Here is a 17,598-nt window from a genome sequence, read left to right as displayed (position 1 = left end):
CCTCATGATGGCAGCTCCCTTTGGGTTCTACTCCTTCATCCTGGATTCCTGGTCTTACTTTTTAAGGCAGTTGGCAAGTGGGCCGACCACTGTTGGACCCCACTCCTGTGCCAAGTGAGGCTCTTCTGTGCCTCCTGTTGTGGGAGGATGGATTAGAAACAGGGGGAGGCTGTGTGCCCAGCACTCTCCTACCACAGGGGAGGGGCTTGCCCTCTTGTGTCATAAATAGGGCCCCACCCCACTCACCACTTAGTTAAAATGTCTTTTCTCATAAGGCAGCATCCCAACTTAGTCCTGTTTCATCTGGGATGACAGAAAGCAGATTCTGGATGAGTGTTCCTTGTTTTCCTCCCCCTTCTGATGTTTAAGGAAAGGATCAGAGGGGGAGGCAGTCTCTATACTATTGTAATAATCTTTTCCTCTTTTTTGAGTCTTTTAAATGGTTGCCAGTTTAGTTTCCTATTGCTTTATAATTTCACTCCCATGTTGAAAAAACGATGTCCTCTCAACTTTACAGCTTGAAGCCCTTTTCAGTGGCATTTGGGATCTTCCACCCCATCTCCCTAGCCCTGAACCTATGGTTCTGCATATGTCTTCTGTACTAGTTTGGAAACTCACAGAGTACAATGAGCCTTACTGACGACAGTGATAATAACAATCATAAATCCTAAAGGCATTCTACATGCTGGGAAACTGTGCCCGTTTTTTTTTTTTAAACTTATATTATCTTTAATATGACCATGTCTGATTCTTTTCTGTACCTGCTTATTTTGCCCTACTTAGCACTTACCTCAGAAAGGTTTGTTGAAAGAGGAAAAGAATAAAAAGTTGGGCAGTGGGGAGAGAGAGAGAGAGAGAAGGAGAAGAAGAAGAAAAATGAGCAGGAGGAGGAGGAAGAGGAGGAGGAGGAGGAGGAGGAGGAGGAGGAGGAGGAGGAGGAGGAGGAGAAGAAGTGTGTGTAGATATAGAATCTGGGTTGAGTTTGGAGTGAACAGGGTAAAGTGGGCGGGTCATCTGGATTGCATGTGAGTTGCCAGACCCCATTTGAAAGAAATGATTTTGACCTATCATGTTTAAAAATATTTATTGATTTCTGATTGCTACTTGTGTGATTGTATGTAGGGTCAGGTGGGACCAGCTAGGAAACCAGGGTTTCCCGATTTCTTTCCGGTAATTAAGCTTATTAAGCCTGGGTAAGGAGAGGGCATGGGAAAAGACTGATAAGAGAAGAAGGCACCAGAGGGAACAATAATCAAAGTAATCGAGGGAAAAATGCCTTTTGAGAACACTAGAATGATTTAGGGAGTGAGGGCAGGGAGGGCGGGCTTGAGGTGGGAGAAGAGCGTCCTGTAGGTGAGCTCACTGCCGCCTTGACTGAGAATGTTTCGCTGGGGGAGTGGGCTCTCAGAGCTCCTACAGAGGCGGAGCAAAGCTTGCTAGCTGGCAACGTCTGATAAACTGCTGGCAGGCCCTGGAGTGCTTGTTTGGCTTCCGGTGGTGCCTTCGGTGCCCTAGGGTGAAAATAAAGGGAAGAGACTACTATTAAAAACCATTTTAAAAATTTAGTTTTATGAGAGCTTTTAAAGTTATAAAAGTAAGACTTATCCTGTGGAAAACAATAAAAATATATATCCAGTAAAAAGTAAAAGGACACCTCCTCAACCTCCACTCCCCATTCCCCAGAGCTAACTACTGTTAATTGTTTACTATATAGTCTTCCATATCTTTTTATATATAAACATAATAGTTGATTTTTAAAAACAAAAATGAGTTTATACTATACATATTGTTTTGCTCTGCACCTTTAACACATTTTTTATTATTGCAAAATATTATACATCTATAAAATTCATACAAACTTATAGTATGTGCAGTTCAATAAATAGTTATATAGCAGATGTTCGTGAAACTACTACCCAAGCCTAGAAATAGAATATTGCCAGCAACCCCCTTCCTTTTCTGATCACTGTTCTCCCTCTCACCCTCACAGAGGTAATCCTGACTTTTATTGCAAGCATTTACTTTTTTCTTTATTGTTTTACCACTTACTTATGTATTCATAAATATCTTCGTTTAATTTTGCCTGTTTTTGAATTTTATTTACATGAAATCATACTGTAGCTATTTTCTTGTGTCTTGGTTACCCAATGCTATGTTTGTAAGGTTCATTTACATTGTCACGTATTTGTTCATTCTCACTGATACATAATATTTGAATATACCACCATTTATTTATTCATTGGTCAATTTTCAGTTTGGGGTAGTTATGAGCAATGCTGCTATGAAATTCTTGTGCATGTCTCCTGGTGTATATAAGCATGCATTCCTTTGGAATATTTACTGAAGAGAGGAATTGCTTGGTGACAGAGCTTAAAGTTTAGCAGATAACTGACAGCACTTTTTTCCAAAGTGATTTATCAGTTTACACTTCCATTAGCAGGATATGAGAGTTTCTTTGCCCTATGTTTGCTAGCACTTGCAATTGTCAGACTTTAAAACCATGCCAATCTGATGGTGTAGAGTGATATATGTTTGGTTTTAACTTGAATTTTCCCAATTACCAGTAAGGTTGAGTCCCACTTCATGTGTTTATTAGCTATTAGGATTTCCTTGTCTCCAAAGGGCTGATTCACGTTTTCTGCCTATTTGTCTGTTGTGTTGCCTGCCTTCCTTTCATTGATCTGTTGGAATTCTTTATATATTTTTAATATTAATCCTTCATCGGTCATGCATATTGCAGATATTATCTTTTACTTTTAGATAGTCATTTTATTCTTTTGATGACCAAAATTTCTTAATTTCAGTGAAGTCAGATTTATTAATCTTTTCTTTTATGGATTATACTTTTTGTATCTTATTTAAGAAATCTTTTCCCATCCCAAGGTCATAAATATATTCTCCTATATTCCCTTATAAGTTTGTCTTTCAAATTTAGATCTTTAATCCACTTGAAATTTATTTCTGTGAAGAGTGCTAAATAGGGGGTCTCTGAATCTTTTTTTCACATAATGTATTGTGGATATCTTTCTGATTAACACGTAATGATTTTACCTCATTACTTCTGACAACGGCAGAATTGCAAAATCAGCTTTTTTTTTTTTTAAGTGTGTGTGTGTTTTTAAAAAAAATAATGTTTTATTGCTATCAGCAGGGGTGGCCTGCATGGGGTGGCGGGTGTGCCAGTCTCAGGGTACGTGTCGTCTGTGAGGAGATGATGACCAGAAGGCTGGAAGGGAAGGGGTGGTCTGGAGGCCAGCTTCCGGGGCTCCTCAGATGTGCTTCTGGGAACAGGTAGAGGGGTCATGGAAACTACTGCCAAGCAGCCAATAAGGTCAAGAAATCTAGCTGCCCATCACAGTTGAGGTCCAGTTTCTTCATCATGCAGTCAAGGACCAGGGTCCTTCTCGTTCTTTGTGAAGGCAACCAGTTCTGTATTCATGATGCTTAGGAACTCAGTCTTGGAGAGATTGCATTGTTACCATCCTTTCCAGCATCCTTCTGGAAAAAACAGCCATCAGAGACTCGATGCACCACTTGGTCTCTGCAGGGCCATGTCGGAGTGGAGCGAGGTGCGGAGGCTGTGTCCCCAGTTTGCTTTTGATGAACATTTTTTATTTCTATTTATTTGTCAATACAAATACTACTATAATTAATATTCTTGTGCATATATATCTTTGAGTATATATGCTAGTGTTCTACACTAGAGATATCGTGAAGTGAGATTACTGGGTTAAAAGATACACACATTTAAATTTTTGATAGGTAGTAGTGAACTGTATTTTACTTCCATCAACAGTGATAAGGATCTGGATTTATCCCTTTCTTCTTCTTTTTTAAATTTTTATTGGGGAATATTGGGGAACACTGTGTTTCTCCAAGGCCCATCAGCTCCAAGTCGTCCTTCAATCTAGTTGTGGAGGGCGCAGCTCAGCTCCAAATCCAGTCGCTGTTTTCAATCTTAGTTGCAGGGGACACAGCCCACCATCCCATGCGGGAATCGAACCAGCAACGTGTTGTTAAGAGCTGGCGCTCTAACCAACTGAGCCATCCAGCCGTCCCATGGATTTATCCCGTTCTTGATAATAACATAATATTAATCAGTTTAACATTTGCCAGTTTACTCTTATATGACATTTAAAAACTGCTAGACTAGGGAAGAATCAAATTCTGTTTGACACCGACATTGGTGTCATCTTCAGAGGTCAATGACCAGGTCCCCAGTAGCCCCATCTCGCTCCACTTTGATAAGCAATGGGGCTCTAAAATCTAAGACTTTGGTTAAACCTCTAGTATTAGGAGAATCGCATCCTGCTTTTCTTCCTCTTCCTGTTTCCCCACAAGTTGACATCAGTAGAAAGGACTGACGTGTGTTTACCCTGGTCTTCATCTTACCTCTCGTCTGCTCTCAACCTTTGCTGCATCCCTAGTTGGTTCTATAGAGAGAGTCTGGTGTAAGGAAGGCCATTCCTTGGAAACTTACTGTTTTTTTTCACATTTCCTTTGAGATGATCACAAGGGCACTGCTTCTGTGGCACCCCGGGCAATGCCATGAGTTTTCTTTTAGGAGCTCTCAGGAACCAATCTGAAATACAAGGTTGCTGCTTAGACGGGAGGGTTAATATGTTTGAGAGTAAGGCAGGGCTTTACTTGCCGTCTTGCTTGCCTTCCAGTTCCTTTTTCTTACTGCAATGGGGTGGGGAAAAGCATCAATACAGAACAGTGGAGCTATCCAGATATATATATATATATATATATATATATATATATATATATACACACACACACACACACACACACACACACACACACACACACACACACATATTTCTGAGACGTTTTTCCTGACCTGTGTTGGCCAAAAATATGATGGAGAAGGCGTCGGGATATCATTAAGGAGACCGAAAAATAAGGAATACAACCTAGGTATCAGCCTTTTGTGGCTGCTTTACCTGGGGCAAGCCATTTTGCCTGTGTGACTTCAGTCTTACCTGTGAGTAAAATAAGGTTGAGAATATTATCCGGGAAGTTTTTGAAGGCAGCCCAGGGTTCTTAGGGATAAAGTAAGGGGGAGGAGACAGGCAGAGATTTAGGAGTCCAGCTCTTGACTGAGACTGAGGAAGAAAACAAATGTGGGTGCTGCACGTGGTGGGCTGGTGGAGAGCTCAGTTAACTTCTGCACTGGTCCCAAGGACTCAGGGGGGAGCGTTGGGATTGAGACTGTGCATCACCGTTGTTGATACTGAGTTACTGACCTTTGCACTCACATTCTTGGCCGCCTTCCTGGAGCCACCTCCCGGAAGCCTGGCGCTTGTCCCTGTGGTCTCTGGCAACTTCTGTGGGAAGGAAAGAGGTCACTTCCAAGCACTGGAAAGGGAAGGGGCTGACAGAAATGGTCCCCTAGCGTTGTGCTACCTAGGTCAGCACAGTTCCATTTCTCTTTCTTTTTTGCTCAGTGATCTAAGAGTATTTTCACTCGAGTCCTCAAGAGAGGAGTATTTTAAATGGATAAGGAATTGAGGTCGAATATCTGGCCTAGAGAAAAGCTTAGCTGGAGGTAGGTGGAGAAAGAATGGCTTCTGGATGGAAGAAAGGACAAAAGATGGGGCTTAATCAAGACCTTACCCCACCCCCCAAAACACACATGAAAGTCCTCATGAATTAAGGAATGAGAGCAAGGAGCAGATTATTCCATAATAATTCCAGGATCTTCACCTGACCTCCAAGTTCGCTGTATTTGAATCCCTAATTCCAGTTCAACTACAAAAGGATGGTTTTTACCTTTGTTCCTCTGGAACAAAGCCATGCCTCTATTTAAATGTCTTCTCACCCAATGATTTTTTTTTTTTTTAATTGGGGAATACTGGGGAACAGTGTGTTTTTCCAGGACCCATCAGCTCTAAGTCAAGTCATTGTTTTTCTGTGTTTTTTTTTTTTTTCAATCTAACCAACTGAGCCAACCAGCCGCTCCATCCAATGCTGTCTTACTCCCACTTTGTGATACCTAAAATATTTTTACGACAATTAGGGATGATGGTTTATATACAGACTTGAGATTCTGGAGCTAAAATTAGGCCCAGATGATGTGTCCTCTGTACAGCAGTTTCTGAGATTCCTGGCAGAATTAATTATGCCTCCCTTTCATTCCCCATCATATTTGAATGCAGCTCCATTATTGCAGTTATAGTTTGTTGTTTGAAGGCTGTTGTGGACTGAATTGTGTCCCCCCAAATTCATGTTGAAGCCCTAACCCCTCAGTACCTCAGAATGAGTGTATTTGGAGATAAGGTCATTAAAGAGGTGATTGAGTTAAAATGAGGCTGTTATTGGAGCCCTTATAAGAAGAGATTTGAACATATAAAGAGACACCAGGGATTTGTGTGCACAGAGGAATGAAAATGTGAGGGTGTAGCAAAAGGGGTCCATCTGCAAGCCAAGGAGAGAGGCCTCAGAAGAAACCAAACTTTCAAAACCTTGATCTTGGATTCTATCTAGCCTCTAGAACTGTGAGAAAATAAATTTCTGTTGTTTAAGCCACCCAGCCTGTGGTATTTTGTTACGGCAGCCCTAGCAAACTGAAAACTTTCTCTCTTCTAGACTCTGAACCAGTAGCTTAGTAGTTATTCAGCTGCATGGTTCCTGACACATGGTAGGCACTTGGTAAATATTTGTTCAGTAAGTGGATGGACAAGTTGTCTAGAGAGGGCCCTTGGAGATCATTTGGTTCAGTTGAGGTCTCTTATTTCCCAGACTTGTGCCCTTTCTGCCACAGATGGAGGGTGTTGCATCATTTCTGAAGTGCTAGTTTCCAAATGTTCCCATGTGCTGTTTTGAGTGCTGTTAAAATAATTTAAACAGGCAAAGCCCCTGCAATCTGAAATTTTCTAATATTTTATTCTCACCTGATTTCTACTCCTAGTTCCAGTGAAAAGTCACAGAATATTAGAGCCAGAAGAATCTTGGTTGAATCCTTGCATTGAGGTTTTGTGTGTTTTTTTTTTTTTTTCATTCTACATGTAATATAACTACATTAGAAAAAATTTGAAAAGTACAAATAAAGAAATTCTTTATTCTTACCAACTGCTGGTCTTTTGGTGTGTTTCCTGCATATGATTTTCTTTATATATTTGTTCATAGCTTGTGAACAAATTTCTTTCTGCTTACTTTATAAGCATGTTGCAATGTCATCTTCATTTTTAATGATGGCACAATACTCCCAACACATTATTTAACTGTTCACCCATTGCTGAATATTTAGATTGCATTATTTCTGGATATTGATAAATTTCTGTGTACTTGTAACTAGTTTCCAAATTTTGTATTATTGTCTTGGGCGAGATTTCCCAAAGTGGAATTTCTGGGTCAAAAGTTAAGAACAGTTTTATGTTTCTTGATATCATTATGAAATTGCTTTTAAAAGGATTGTATTAAATAACTAAATCACTATCTCTTATTTTTCAGACAAGGAAACTGAGGTCCAGAGAGAGCAAACAAAATGCCCAGGTAAATAAAGGTAATGGTGACACATCTAGAGCTAAAACTCTGGTCTGAGAGTCTTAGTCTGTTGTACTTTCTGCAGCCCTACGTCACCTCAATTTCATGGTGTGACTGAAAATGAAGCTACATGTCACTATAGCACTTATGGGCCACCTTTATGATTTTTGCTATAGCTTGTACCTCTTCTATTATTAGTTACTCCATGTGTTTACTTTAAGTAAATTTAATTTGCTTAAAAACAGCCTCGTCCTATGCAATATTATCTGTGAGATTATGGGTTGATACATGATTAGATTTTTCTAACATACATTAAAATAAACATATAACTATTATAGTAAAAACTACTTTATATTCCACCTAAACACAGTTTTGGAAAATACTGACACAGTGGAATAAACATGGACTTTATATCCAGACAGACCTGGGATTAACTACTTGCTCTGCTACTTCACTATGTAGTCTTGGACAAGTCACTTAGCTTCTTTGACTGTTGGTTCTCTGATTTGTAAAATGAGTACAGGAGTATCTACCTTGCAGAATTGTTAGCAATAAATGAGCTACTGTGGGTGCCCAGTGCCCAAGTAGGTGTTCAGTACATGATCGTTTTTATTGTGGTTATAATTGCAGACTTCTAGTTATTTCCCAAAGAGAGTGTCTATATTGGTATATTAGGCTTGTTTTTGCTGAATTGTATGTGTAAAGAAGTTCCACTTGTTGGGACTTTTGGTAGATTTATCATTATTTTAATATCCCAGTTCCGCTAGCTTTGTGATTTTGGACAAGTTGCTTAACTTTTCTGTGTCTCATTTATGTAATTTGTAAAATGGGGCTAACAGTACATTTGTGTGTGTGTATGCGTACATCTATTTCCTAGCTCTTTCCACTAGAGGGCCCAGAAGCCATGGGCAATACCTAGTGCCCGTGGTTTGTGAATACCATTCTCCCATGAAAGGAACCAGGGCTCCTTGGAAAAATAGCTGATTCCAGACCTGGGGCAAGAAAATACAAGATGAGCTTGGAACATCTTATTGTGTCAGAACTGTTAAAAAAATGACATGTTAAAAAGACATAGGAGCCAACTTGTAGGAGCTCTCAATGGTCAATTTTGGGACAATATGAACAACATAATAAAGAATGATAGTAATGGATTATAATTGATAAATATTCATGAGTCTTATATAAATAAATAATTGAATAAATACATAGGAGAGAAGGTACAGTTCTTTCTTATAGTAGAATTCCAATTAATAAATGTAGAAGGAATGATGGAAATAGAAAATCACCATTTGGCGAATACCATAGAAATACTCGTTGTAGGCAGGACTCATCCATGGATTTTAAAAATCGGTGGGCAACAGTATGATAAGAAGAAACAGGCTATTTGTATAGTTTCAAAATATCTCTCTACAAGATAATTTATTAATTACAATGGGAAAAATAGTTACTTTACAGTTACTATAGAGAAACCTGGCAGACACCTCCTTATCCAAGTGTTCAAAGGTAACGTCACCAGTAATGAGAGAGACTGATGTCATGGGCCTTCTGGTGTGGTGCACTGAGAAGGCACATGTCACTTCTGTGGTGTTCTTGCCAAAAATGCATAATCCGAACTTCATCATAAGGAAACACCAGACAAACCCAAGTTGGGGGAAAGTCTACAAAATATGAGTATCTGATTCAAAATATGAGTATCTGATTCGAAAGTGTCAAGGTCATGAAAGAGAAGGAAAGCAAAGAAACTACTCTAGATTGGAGGAGATCAAGGAAACGTGATGACTTTATTCAGTGTAGGACCTGGATTGGATTCTGGACCAGGAAAAAGACATCAATGGTATGATTAGGAAAATTTGAATATTTGTACATTAGTTAATAGTATTGTATCAATGCTAGTTTCCAGGTTTTGATTATCATATTATGGTTATGTAAGATGTTATTTGAAATAACCTGGATGAAGGATATACTGGAACTCTGATTATTTTTACAACATTTTTAGAAGTCTGAAAAGTGGACAGTTAAAAATTAAAAAATATACGTTAGATTTCCGTGAGGACACAATGAGATGATATGTGTGAAGTGCTTAGAACAGTGCCTGCCACTTAGACGTGCTGAACACATGTCAGCTATAATTATAAGTAATTTTATATTCATAAGTACTATTATAAGTAGTGACTAAGCTATTATTACAAGTAATTTATTTCCTAATAGTCTCATATATTCTCACTTATCTTCCCCCCCTTTCCTGTGGAAAGCATATTGAGCATGTACGACTATGTGGTTATTTTAAGAGATAAAACAAGATCAGATTTTACTTTGGGTTTTTTTGAGGGGTGGTGGTGTGTCATTTCCTCTAGCCCGACTTAGCCCTGCCGTGCAATACTGTGCTTGGCTGAAAGAAGCCTTGAGCTTGGTGGCCACTGTCGATGGGATGTGGTTTGTAATAGCGCCACCTGGCGGCATAGTGAGCTTTCCCGATTGATCGCCCTTGTGCCTTAGGCGCTACTTTAGAAACTTGACTCAGTCCGTTTACTCAATGAGAACTATTGGTGTAGAGCAGTGGTCATCAACTGGGGAGTGGGTTCCCCTCCAGGCAAGGTCTGGAGATATTTTTGTCTATCTTATGGGGTGGGGGAGGCTGCTACTGGCATCTAGCGTGTAGATGCCATGTGGATGCTGCTAAACACCTTACAGTACACAGAATAGCCTCTACAACAAAGACTCATCCAGCCTCAAATGTTAATAGAGCTGCTATCAAATCCAGGTGTAGAGTCTTCGAACTTAGAAACCTGAGGATTTATTCTTTCACTCAGCAAATATTTACTGAGAACTGTGCTGGAGAGTGTGAGGGATATGGAAACAATACACCAGATTGTGTCACCAAGGTTTCAGTCTAGAAGGGCAGGGGGTGGAGGTAGGAGAGGCACACCAGCACCTTCCGTATAAGGCAGAATATGATAAGTGCAAAGAGAGAGTCAAGCTAGGGCTGAGCATGTCCACAGGAGGGAGAACTCATGTGCAATCATGGCAGGAATTAAGGCTGTGGAGAGGAGGTGGTTTTGGAGCTGGGTGTATGAGCAAAGTTGAGCTGGTGGGAAAGTATAAGACCTTTTCAGGGAATAGCCAACAGTCTAGTTTAGGTGAAGCACAGAGCATTTGTTAGTAAGTGGAGGGGGTGGATTGGAAAGGCAGGTTGTGGCGAGAGCTTCGATTCAGGCCGAGGACTCAAGGTTTGTGGACTCTAGCCTTGGGGTCTGTCATAGTGAGGGAAATGCCTTCCACTCCAAAAAGGTGGTCTTAGCCATGGGACCCGGCAGCTTCCAGAGGGCTCTCTCTACAAGGGAGACGAAGTCTGAAATTGGGGTGGAATAGGGTGGACTTCTGATTTTAGGACCAAGTTCATGCTGAGTATTGTATCAAAGCTGTTTCACCTTAAAGTGTCCCTTGGGGATCTGGTTCTTCTCTCAAGAAGAAACATACATGGGGATGAACTCTCTTCTGCATGGTTGTTCTGCTAAGGGCTGGGCCACGGGAGCCGATTCCAAAACCCTAACTGAGGGTCTGCTTCCCCAAAGGTGATCTGTTAAAACAGGGCTTGGTGTGGCTAAAGCTTCAAATCTACTATCTGGTGGTGTGATTTATATAGTTTATTACTTTACCATTAAATAGCATTAAAATTGTTGGTGGGATGTCTGGTGCACTATAGAGAATATAAGCAAGGACTTCCTTATCTTCTACGAATGTACAATTGCCCTCAACACCTTTACACCACTGCCACCTTGGGGAAATTCACTAGTCTTCTGCAAAAGAGATTGGGGGAGAAGGTAAAGGAGCAAATATTTGTTGAGCCAGTTTGTTTTTTTCTTTGCCAGTTATAGTTTCAGACATTTCCACATACAGTATTTCATTTAGCTCTCACAACACTTTTTGGATGCAAGTACAGTGGTACCTCGGTTTTCTAATGTAATCCGTTCTGGAAGACCGTTCGAGTTCTGAAACGTTCGAAAACCGAGGCACAGTTTCCCCATAGAAAGTAATGCAAAATGGATTACTCCGTTCCAGACCTTTAAAATCAACCCCTAAAACTGCAAATTTAGCATGAATTTTACTATCTAATGATACCATAGATCCATAAAATTTACGGCGTTCGTAAACCAAAATGTTCGTCAATGGAGACATTCGAAAACCGAGGTCCCACTGTACAGTTTTCTCCCTTTTGTAAATGAGGAAACAGGCACTCAAATAGGCTGACTTGCCCCAAATCCCTATTGCTAAAAGGAGCTACATTTCAGTGCATATTTTTTTGCCACATTTTCTTTTCTGTTTTGCCACATTTCCCCCTCCCCTCCATTTCCCCCTTTAATAGAAAATTAATCTTATTTACCTGGATTTGGGTTGCTAGAGACCACGGACATCAGCATCAGGGGCAGCAACAGAAGGAGAAAAGAAATGAGAAGTTTCATTGCAACTGTTGGTGCTGCTGTAAGTGGCTTAAAGACGGTGTGGAAGGTTCCCAGTTAGAGGCTCCTGACTTCTTGGGATGGCTCAGGCCTCTGTGTTTGGCTTATGGGTCTGCGCGCTAATCCCAGGCCAGTGATCCCATTGGAGGGCGAGAACAGCTAAGTGACGCTGGCCTTGTTAGGCAACAGGTTGTACCATGTGTTTTACGGGAGGTAAACCTAGTCACACAAAAGACGTGAAGCATTCTTAAGAACATAAGTGGCTGATAACTTGGCAGTAATACTCATTCCCTCCCCTCCTCCTTCCCGCTTCCGTATCCCCAACGTGTTATGAGTTCTTCCCCAAGCCTTTTTGCTCCTTTGCATTTCCTTATACCTTTCAGTGACACTTTCTAGCTTAATATCTGGCAGGAAAGTGAGTACTAAGGGTTGACAGCATAGAGGATGAGTCTGTTTCCCCCATAGCTACTCTGCTCCCATCCTTGGCACAATCTCAGCAATAGTGGTGGTGTTGCCTGGCAACTTGTCCTGTGTCCTCACTCGTTTGGTTTCCTCCACTTCACAGAAGGTGGGAGACAGGATCAAGGAGGAGAGGCTTTCTCTCTTGCCTGAAACGCTGCCCCTGGAGCAGTGGGTTTGACCAGGCCTCCTAATTGTTGGTCTGGAAGGTGGCTTTGGCCTAGTCACTCCCAGAGTGGGAACTCGGCTGGTGGAAGAGCCGTAGCACTTCAGGTCCAAGAGGGTTTGGGCAACAGGAACCATAGGAAAGGCTGCTGGAACTCCTGGCTCCAGACCTTGTTTGGAAACGGCCTAAGATAAAAGAAGAGGGTACACTACTTAAAGTAAATGTTAAAGGTTACAGAACATTAACACTTACTCACCGTGACTCATTCTAGAGACTAGGAAATGTGCTCAAAGAAAGAGGAGAGGCCAGGCTTCAATGCTGGGTGATACTACGTTGGGGGCTAAAGGAAAGTTAACAAGGAAGCCTCCAAGCGGGAGTGAGAAAAGGTGGTGTGACTGTTTCACCTCAGAAAAGGAAAGAGGCAAGGCATGAGTCAAATCCTTTTTGACTTTTAAAAAATATTTTTATTAAAATACAGTTAACGTACAGTGTTATATTAGTTTCAGATGTACATCACAGTTGTTCAACAGTACCCACCTGGCACTATATAGAGTTATTACCACATTACTGATAATATTCCCTGTGCTAAATTGATCACCATGATACGTCCAGCAACCACCTGGCACTGTACCACACGATCACAATGCTATTGACTATTTCTATGCTGTATATTACATGCTGAAGACTTATTTGTTTTATATCTGGAACTTTGAACCTCTTATTCTTTATCTTTTCCCCCCCTTTAAAACTTTTCAATTAGAGTTAACATTCAATATTATTTTATATTATTTCAGGTATACAGGCTAGTGGTTAGACATTTATATAATTTAGAAAGTGATCCCCCTGAGTAGTACCCACCTGGCATTATACATAGTTATTACCACATTATTGATTATATCCCCTATACTTTACATTTCCATGACTATTTTGTACCTACCAATTTATATTTCTTAATCAGCTCACCTTTTTCACCCTGCCCAAACCCCTCTCCTATCTATCCCCCAATAGATCTAGTACCCAGTGACACCATACATATCGTAGTTATTACAATATTATTGACTATATTCCTTATGCTATACCCTACATCCTCATGACTAGCATATAACAACCAATTTGTACTTCTTAATCCCTTCCCCTTTTCACCCACCTCCAACGCCTCTCCCATCTGGCAACCATCAAAATGTTTTCTGTATCTATGAGTTTGTTTCTGTTCCATTTGCTTATTTTGTTCTTTAGATTCCTTGTAAATGAAATCATATGACATTTGTCTTTCACTGTCTAACTTACTGCACTTAGCACAATACCCTCTAGGTCCATCCATGTTGTCACAGATAGCAAGATTTCAGGGTGTTTTTTTTTTTTTGCAGCTGTGTAATATTCCACTGTATATATGTACCACATTTTCTTTATCCATTCATCCGTTCAGTGACACCCAGGCTGCCTTCCTATCTTGGCTATTGTAAATAATGCTGCAATGAACATACGGATGAGCACATCCCCTTGAAGTAGCATTTTTGGTTTGTTCGGATAAATACCCAGAAGTAGGATTATTAGGTCCTTCTTTGTCTCTTGTTACAGTCTTTGTTTCAAAGTCTATTTTGTCTGGTATAAGTATTGCTACCGCGGATCTTTTGTTTGTTTGTTTGTTTTCACTTTCATGAAATATCTTTTTCTATCCCTTTACTTTCAGTCTCTGTGGGTCTTTTGATCTGAAGTGAGTCTCTCATAGGCAGCATATGTAAGGGTTTTGTTTTCTTATCCATTCAGCTCCCCAATCTTTTGATTGAAACATTTAATCCATTTACATTGAAAGTAATTGTTGATAGGTATGTAGTTATTGCCATTTTATATTCATATTTATTATTATTATTATCATTATTATTATTTTTCCCCATCTTAAAGAAGTCCCTCTAAGATTCATTATAATACTTGTTTGGTAGTGAGGAACTCCTTTAGCTTTTTCTTGTCTGGGAAGCTCTTTATCTGTCCTTTGATTCTAAATGATAGCTTTGCTGTGTAGACTAATCTTGGTTGTAGGTCCTTATTTTTCATCACTTTGAAAAGTTCCTGCCAATCCCTTCTGGCTTGCAAAGTTTCTGTTGAGAAATCAGCTTACAGTCTTATGGGAGCTCCCTTGTAGGTAACTAACTGCTTTTCTCTTGCTGCTTTTAAAGATTCTTCAGGGCCAGCCCAGTGGCTCAGGCAGTTGGAGCACCGTACTCCTAACACCAAGGTTGTCGGTTCGATTCCCACATGGGCCAGTGAGCTGTGCTCTCTACAGCTAAGATTGTGAACAACAGCTCTCCCTGGAGCTGGGCTGCTGTGAGCAGCCGGAGGTTGGCATGGGCTGCTGAGTGCTTCCAGTGTTACCGTGCACCGGCTGCTCAGCTGGCATGAGACTGACTGGCGATGGACTGCACAAAGCTCATACTACCAGCATGGGTCAGGGAGCTGTGTCCTACACGACTAGACTGAGAAACAACGGCTTGAACCAGAGTGGGGGCAGAGGGAGGCAGAAGAAGGGGGAAAAAAAAGATTTCCCTCTTTGTCTTTAACCTTTGGCATTATTAATTATGTTGGGTCTTGGTGTGGGCCTCTTTAGGTTCATCTTGTTTGGGACTCTCTGTGCTTCCTGGACTTGTATATATATATTTCCTTTGCCAGGTTAGGGAAGTTTTCTATTATTATTTCTTCAAATAAGTTTTCAATTCCTTGCTCTCTCTCTTCTCCTTGATACGAATGTTGGTATGCTTGAGGTTGTCCCAGAGGCCCCTCAAATTCTCCTCAATTTTTTGGATTCTTTTTTCTTTTTGCTGTTCTAATTGGGTGTTTTCTGCCACCTTATCTTCTAAGTTGCTGATTTGATCCTCTGTTTCATCTAATCTACTGTTGATTCCCTGTACTATATTTTTCATTTCCATTATTGTATTCTTCATTTCTGACTGGTTCTGTTTTATGTTTTCTATGTCCACTTTTATGTTTCCTATCTCTTTGTTGAAGTTCTCCCTGAGCTCATTGAGCACCCTTATAACCAGTGTTTGGAACTCTGCGTCTGGTAGATTACTTGTCTCCATTTTGTTTAGTTCTTTTTCTGGAGCTTGGTTCCCTTTTTCATCTGGAGCATGTTTCATTGTCTCCCCATTTTGGCTGCCTCCCTGTGTTTGTTTCTGTGTATTAGGTAGGGCTGCTGTGTTGCCTGGTCTTAGTAGAGTGGCCTTCTGTAGTAGGTGTGCTGAGGGGCTCAGTGGCTTAGTCTTCCAATCCTTTGCGATTTTTGTTTGATCATTCTTACCCTTTCAATTTTCAAATTATTCCTGCCTATTGCCTTGTTGGAGAGTTGATTGTAGTCTTTTCTACTACAAAGTTTATCAAGCACCTGCAGGGGACCAGGCACTGTTCTAGGCAGTGGAGATTGTCTTGTCCTCCTGTTGAAGGCTAGGGCTTGGCCTGAGCTTGGTCTGATATAAGCCACTGATGTGGTTTCTCTCTGGAAAATTTTAGCAATGGTCCCTGTCCTTAGGAGGCTCAAGTCTAACTAAGGAGATGACATATACTTCATAAAACCTAGGGATATACGTGAAACCAAATTTCAGAAGTAGCAGGAGTTCGCTGTGGACTGAGAGTAGCTCAAGGGACTCTAGGTCAGGTGGAACTTGGGCCGATCTCAGGGTAGGGAAGGATTTGGGTTGGTGGAGGGCAGACAGGAGGGCAGTGTAGAGAAGAAGCATGAAGCTAATTGGATGGGTGCCTTTGAGGGTAGGGACTATTTATTGTTCAATTTTGTGTTCCTGAACTTATGTAGGGCCTGGTACTCTGGGAGTACTCTATAAAGGTTTGTTGAATTGAGTGGTATTTTTGTAACACCTCAGCTAGGTCTGATGTATTAGAAAGCATGTGAAAGTGCAGTCCATTACCAGAAAGAAAATGTTATTGATAAATGGTCATGCATACACATGGAACCTACCCGGGATATTTTACTTTTCCCATTGAGTTGTCTGTCAGTCCACTCCCAGGCTGCTGCAGGATCAGGGAGCTCCTCCTCAGACCTTCCTTCTGGTCCCCTCAGTCTGTTTACCCTTCTGCTCTCCCCAGGCCCTGGCTCCCTGTCAGTTAATTCTGTCTGATTTTCCCCTCCATGGACTTGGGGTGGGGTATAGGGTCCTGTGTACCAGAGGAGGGGGCTTTGTGTCCCTCAAGCCCATTGATATTTACAAGAAAAAAATTCTGAGATGTTGTAAATTAAAATTACAGCAGCCAGAGAGTGAAAGAAAGACACAAAACAGTTCCCCTGTTAATAGCTGTGGACAGGCTCTGACAAAAGACTGCTGACATTCCTGTATATCTGTTGGAATTTAGGATTAATTTCCAGCTAACTATTTCTGGGATTATCCAAAAGAGAGAATAGCCAGGTGCCATTGAACCCCAGGAGCCTCTGCTTATTTACACATGAATTTTCCAATCTCTTGCCCACAACTAATCCACAGGAGCAGACACGTCTTCCTTGCAGACTCTGCTGAGCCTATCCCAGAATTGGCCCATGCCCTGTCTAAAGCTAAAATAAGTCCTTACATCTTTCTTCATCCCACTTGATGTATAAAAACGTTTGCAAAACTTGGGGATGACGGACATGCTTTTCTACCTAGCCATTCTGCTGTGGGTTTAGACTCTATGCCCCAAGACCAGTCTTCTCCTTCTTCTTTTTGGTTCCCTCCATAACCTAGAGCTCAGTGAGGGCAGCGACCAGGTCTGATTCACCTTTGTCCCTCCAGTGCAGGTTCTAATAAATGTTTGTTATAAAATTGACTAAAATGTGTACATCTACACAGGAATGGGATGACTGAACAGCAGCACAGGTAAGAAAACTCAGTGTCCTCAAATCAGTCGATGTAGCATTTTACTTTCTAAATACACGTGAGGTGCTCAAAATGGGGAAATGGGTAGTCTGTGGCTCTGCTGCTTTGCTTAGAACACTCCTAGAATTCGGAGTTTCCTGTGGTTGACACACTTCACTTGCCCTTTGAAAGT

At 41.0% G+C, this 17,598-nt stretch overlaps 1 protein-coding gene and 1 pseudogene across 1 annotated transcript; one reads left to right on the top strand and one right to left on the bottom strand.

The window, feature by feature from the left end:
- The window catches only part of LOC141567441 (translationally-controlled tumor protein-like), a 30,723-nt pseudogene that overhangs the window by 5,867 nt on the left and 7,258 nt on the right, over positions 1-17,598 (top strand).
- Positions 1,068-12,121, bottom strand: CXCL17 (C-X-C motif chemokine ligand 17). The gene is made up of 4 exons (XM_019713750.2): positions 11,873-12,121; positions 5,253-5,333; positions 4,481-4,582; positions 1,068-1,511 (listed from the first exon to the last, which is right to left on the bottom strand). Exons 1-4 carry the CDS (start codon positions 11,949-11,951, stop codon positions 1,414-1,416), a joined length of 360 nt encoding a protein of 119 aa, XP_019569309.1. The 5' UTR covers positions 11,952-12,121; the 3' UTR covers positions 1,068-1,413.

The sequence above is a fragment of the Rhinolophus sinicus genome, linkage group LG11, assembly GCF_036562045.2.
Source record: "Rhinolophus sinicus isolate RSC01 linkage group LG11, ASM3656204v1, whole genome shotgun sequence".
Lineage (NCBI taxonomy): Eukaryota > Metazoa > Chordata > Mammalia > Chiroptera > Rhinolophidae > Rhinolophus > Rhinolophus sinicus.
This window is presented reverse-complemented; position numbering and strand designations above follow the sequence as displayed.

Excerpts from the sequence above, each read along its gene's own strand:
- CXCL17 (XM_019713750.2), bottom strand. The coding sequence starts at position 11,951 with ATGAAACTTCTCATTTCTTTTCTCCTTCTGTTGCTGCCCCTGATGCTG. Across the intron at positions 5,334-11,872 it reads CTCTAGCAACCCAAATCCAG|AAGTTGCCAGAGACCACAGG; the intron begins GTAAATAAGATT and ends TCCTTCCCACAG. Across the intron at positions 4,583-5,252 it reads CCAAGAATGTGAGTGCAAAG|ATTGGTTCCTGAGAGCTCCT; the intron begins GTCAGTAACTCA and ends CTTGTATTTCAG.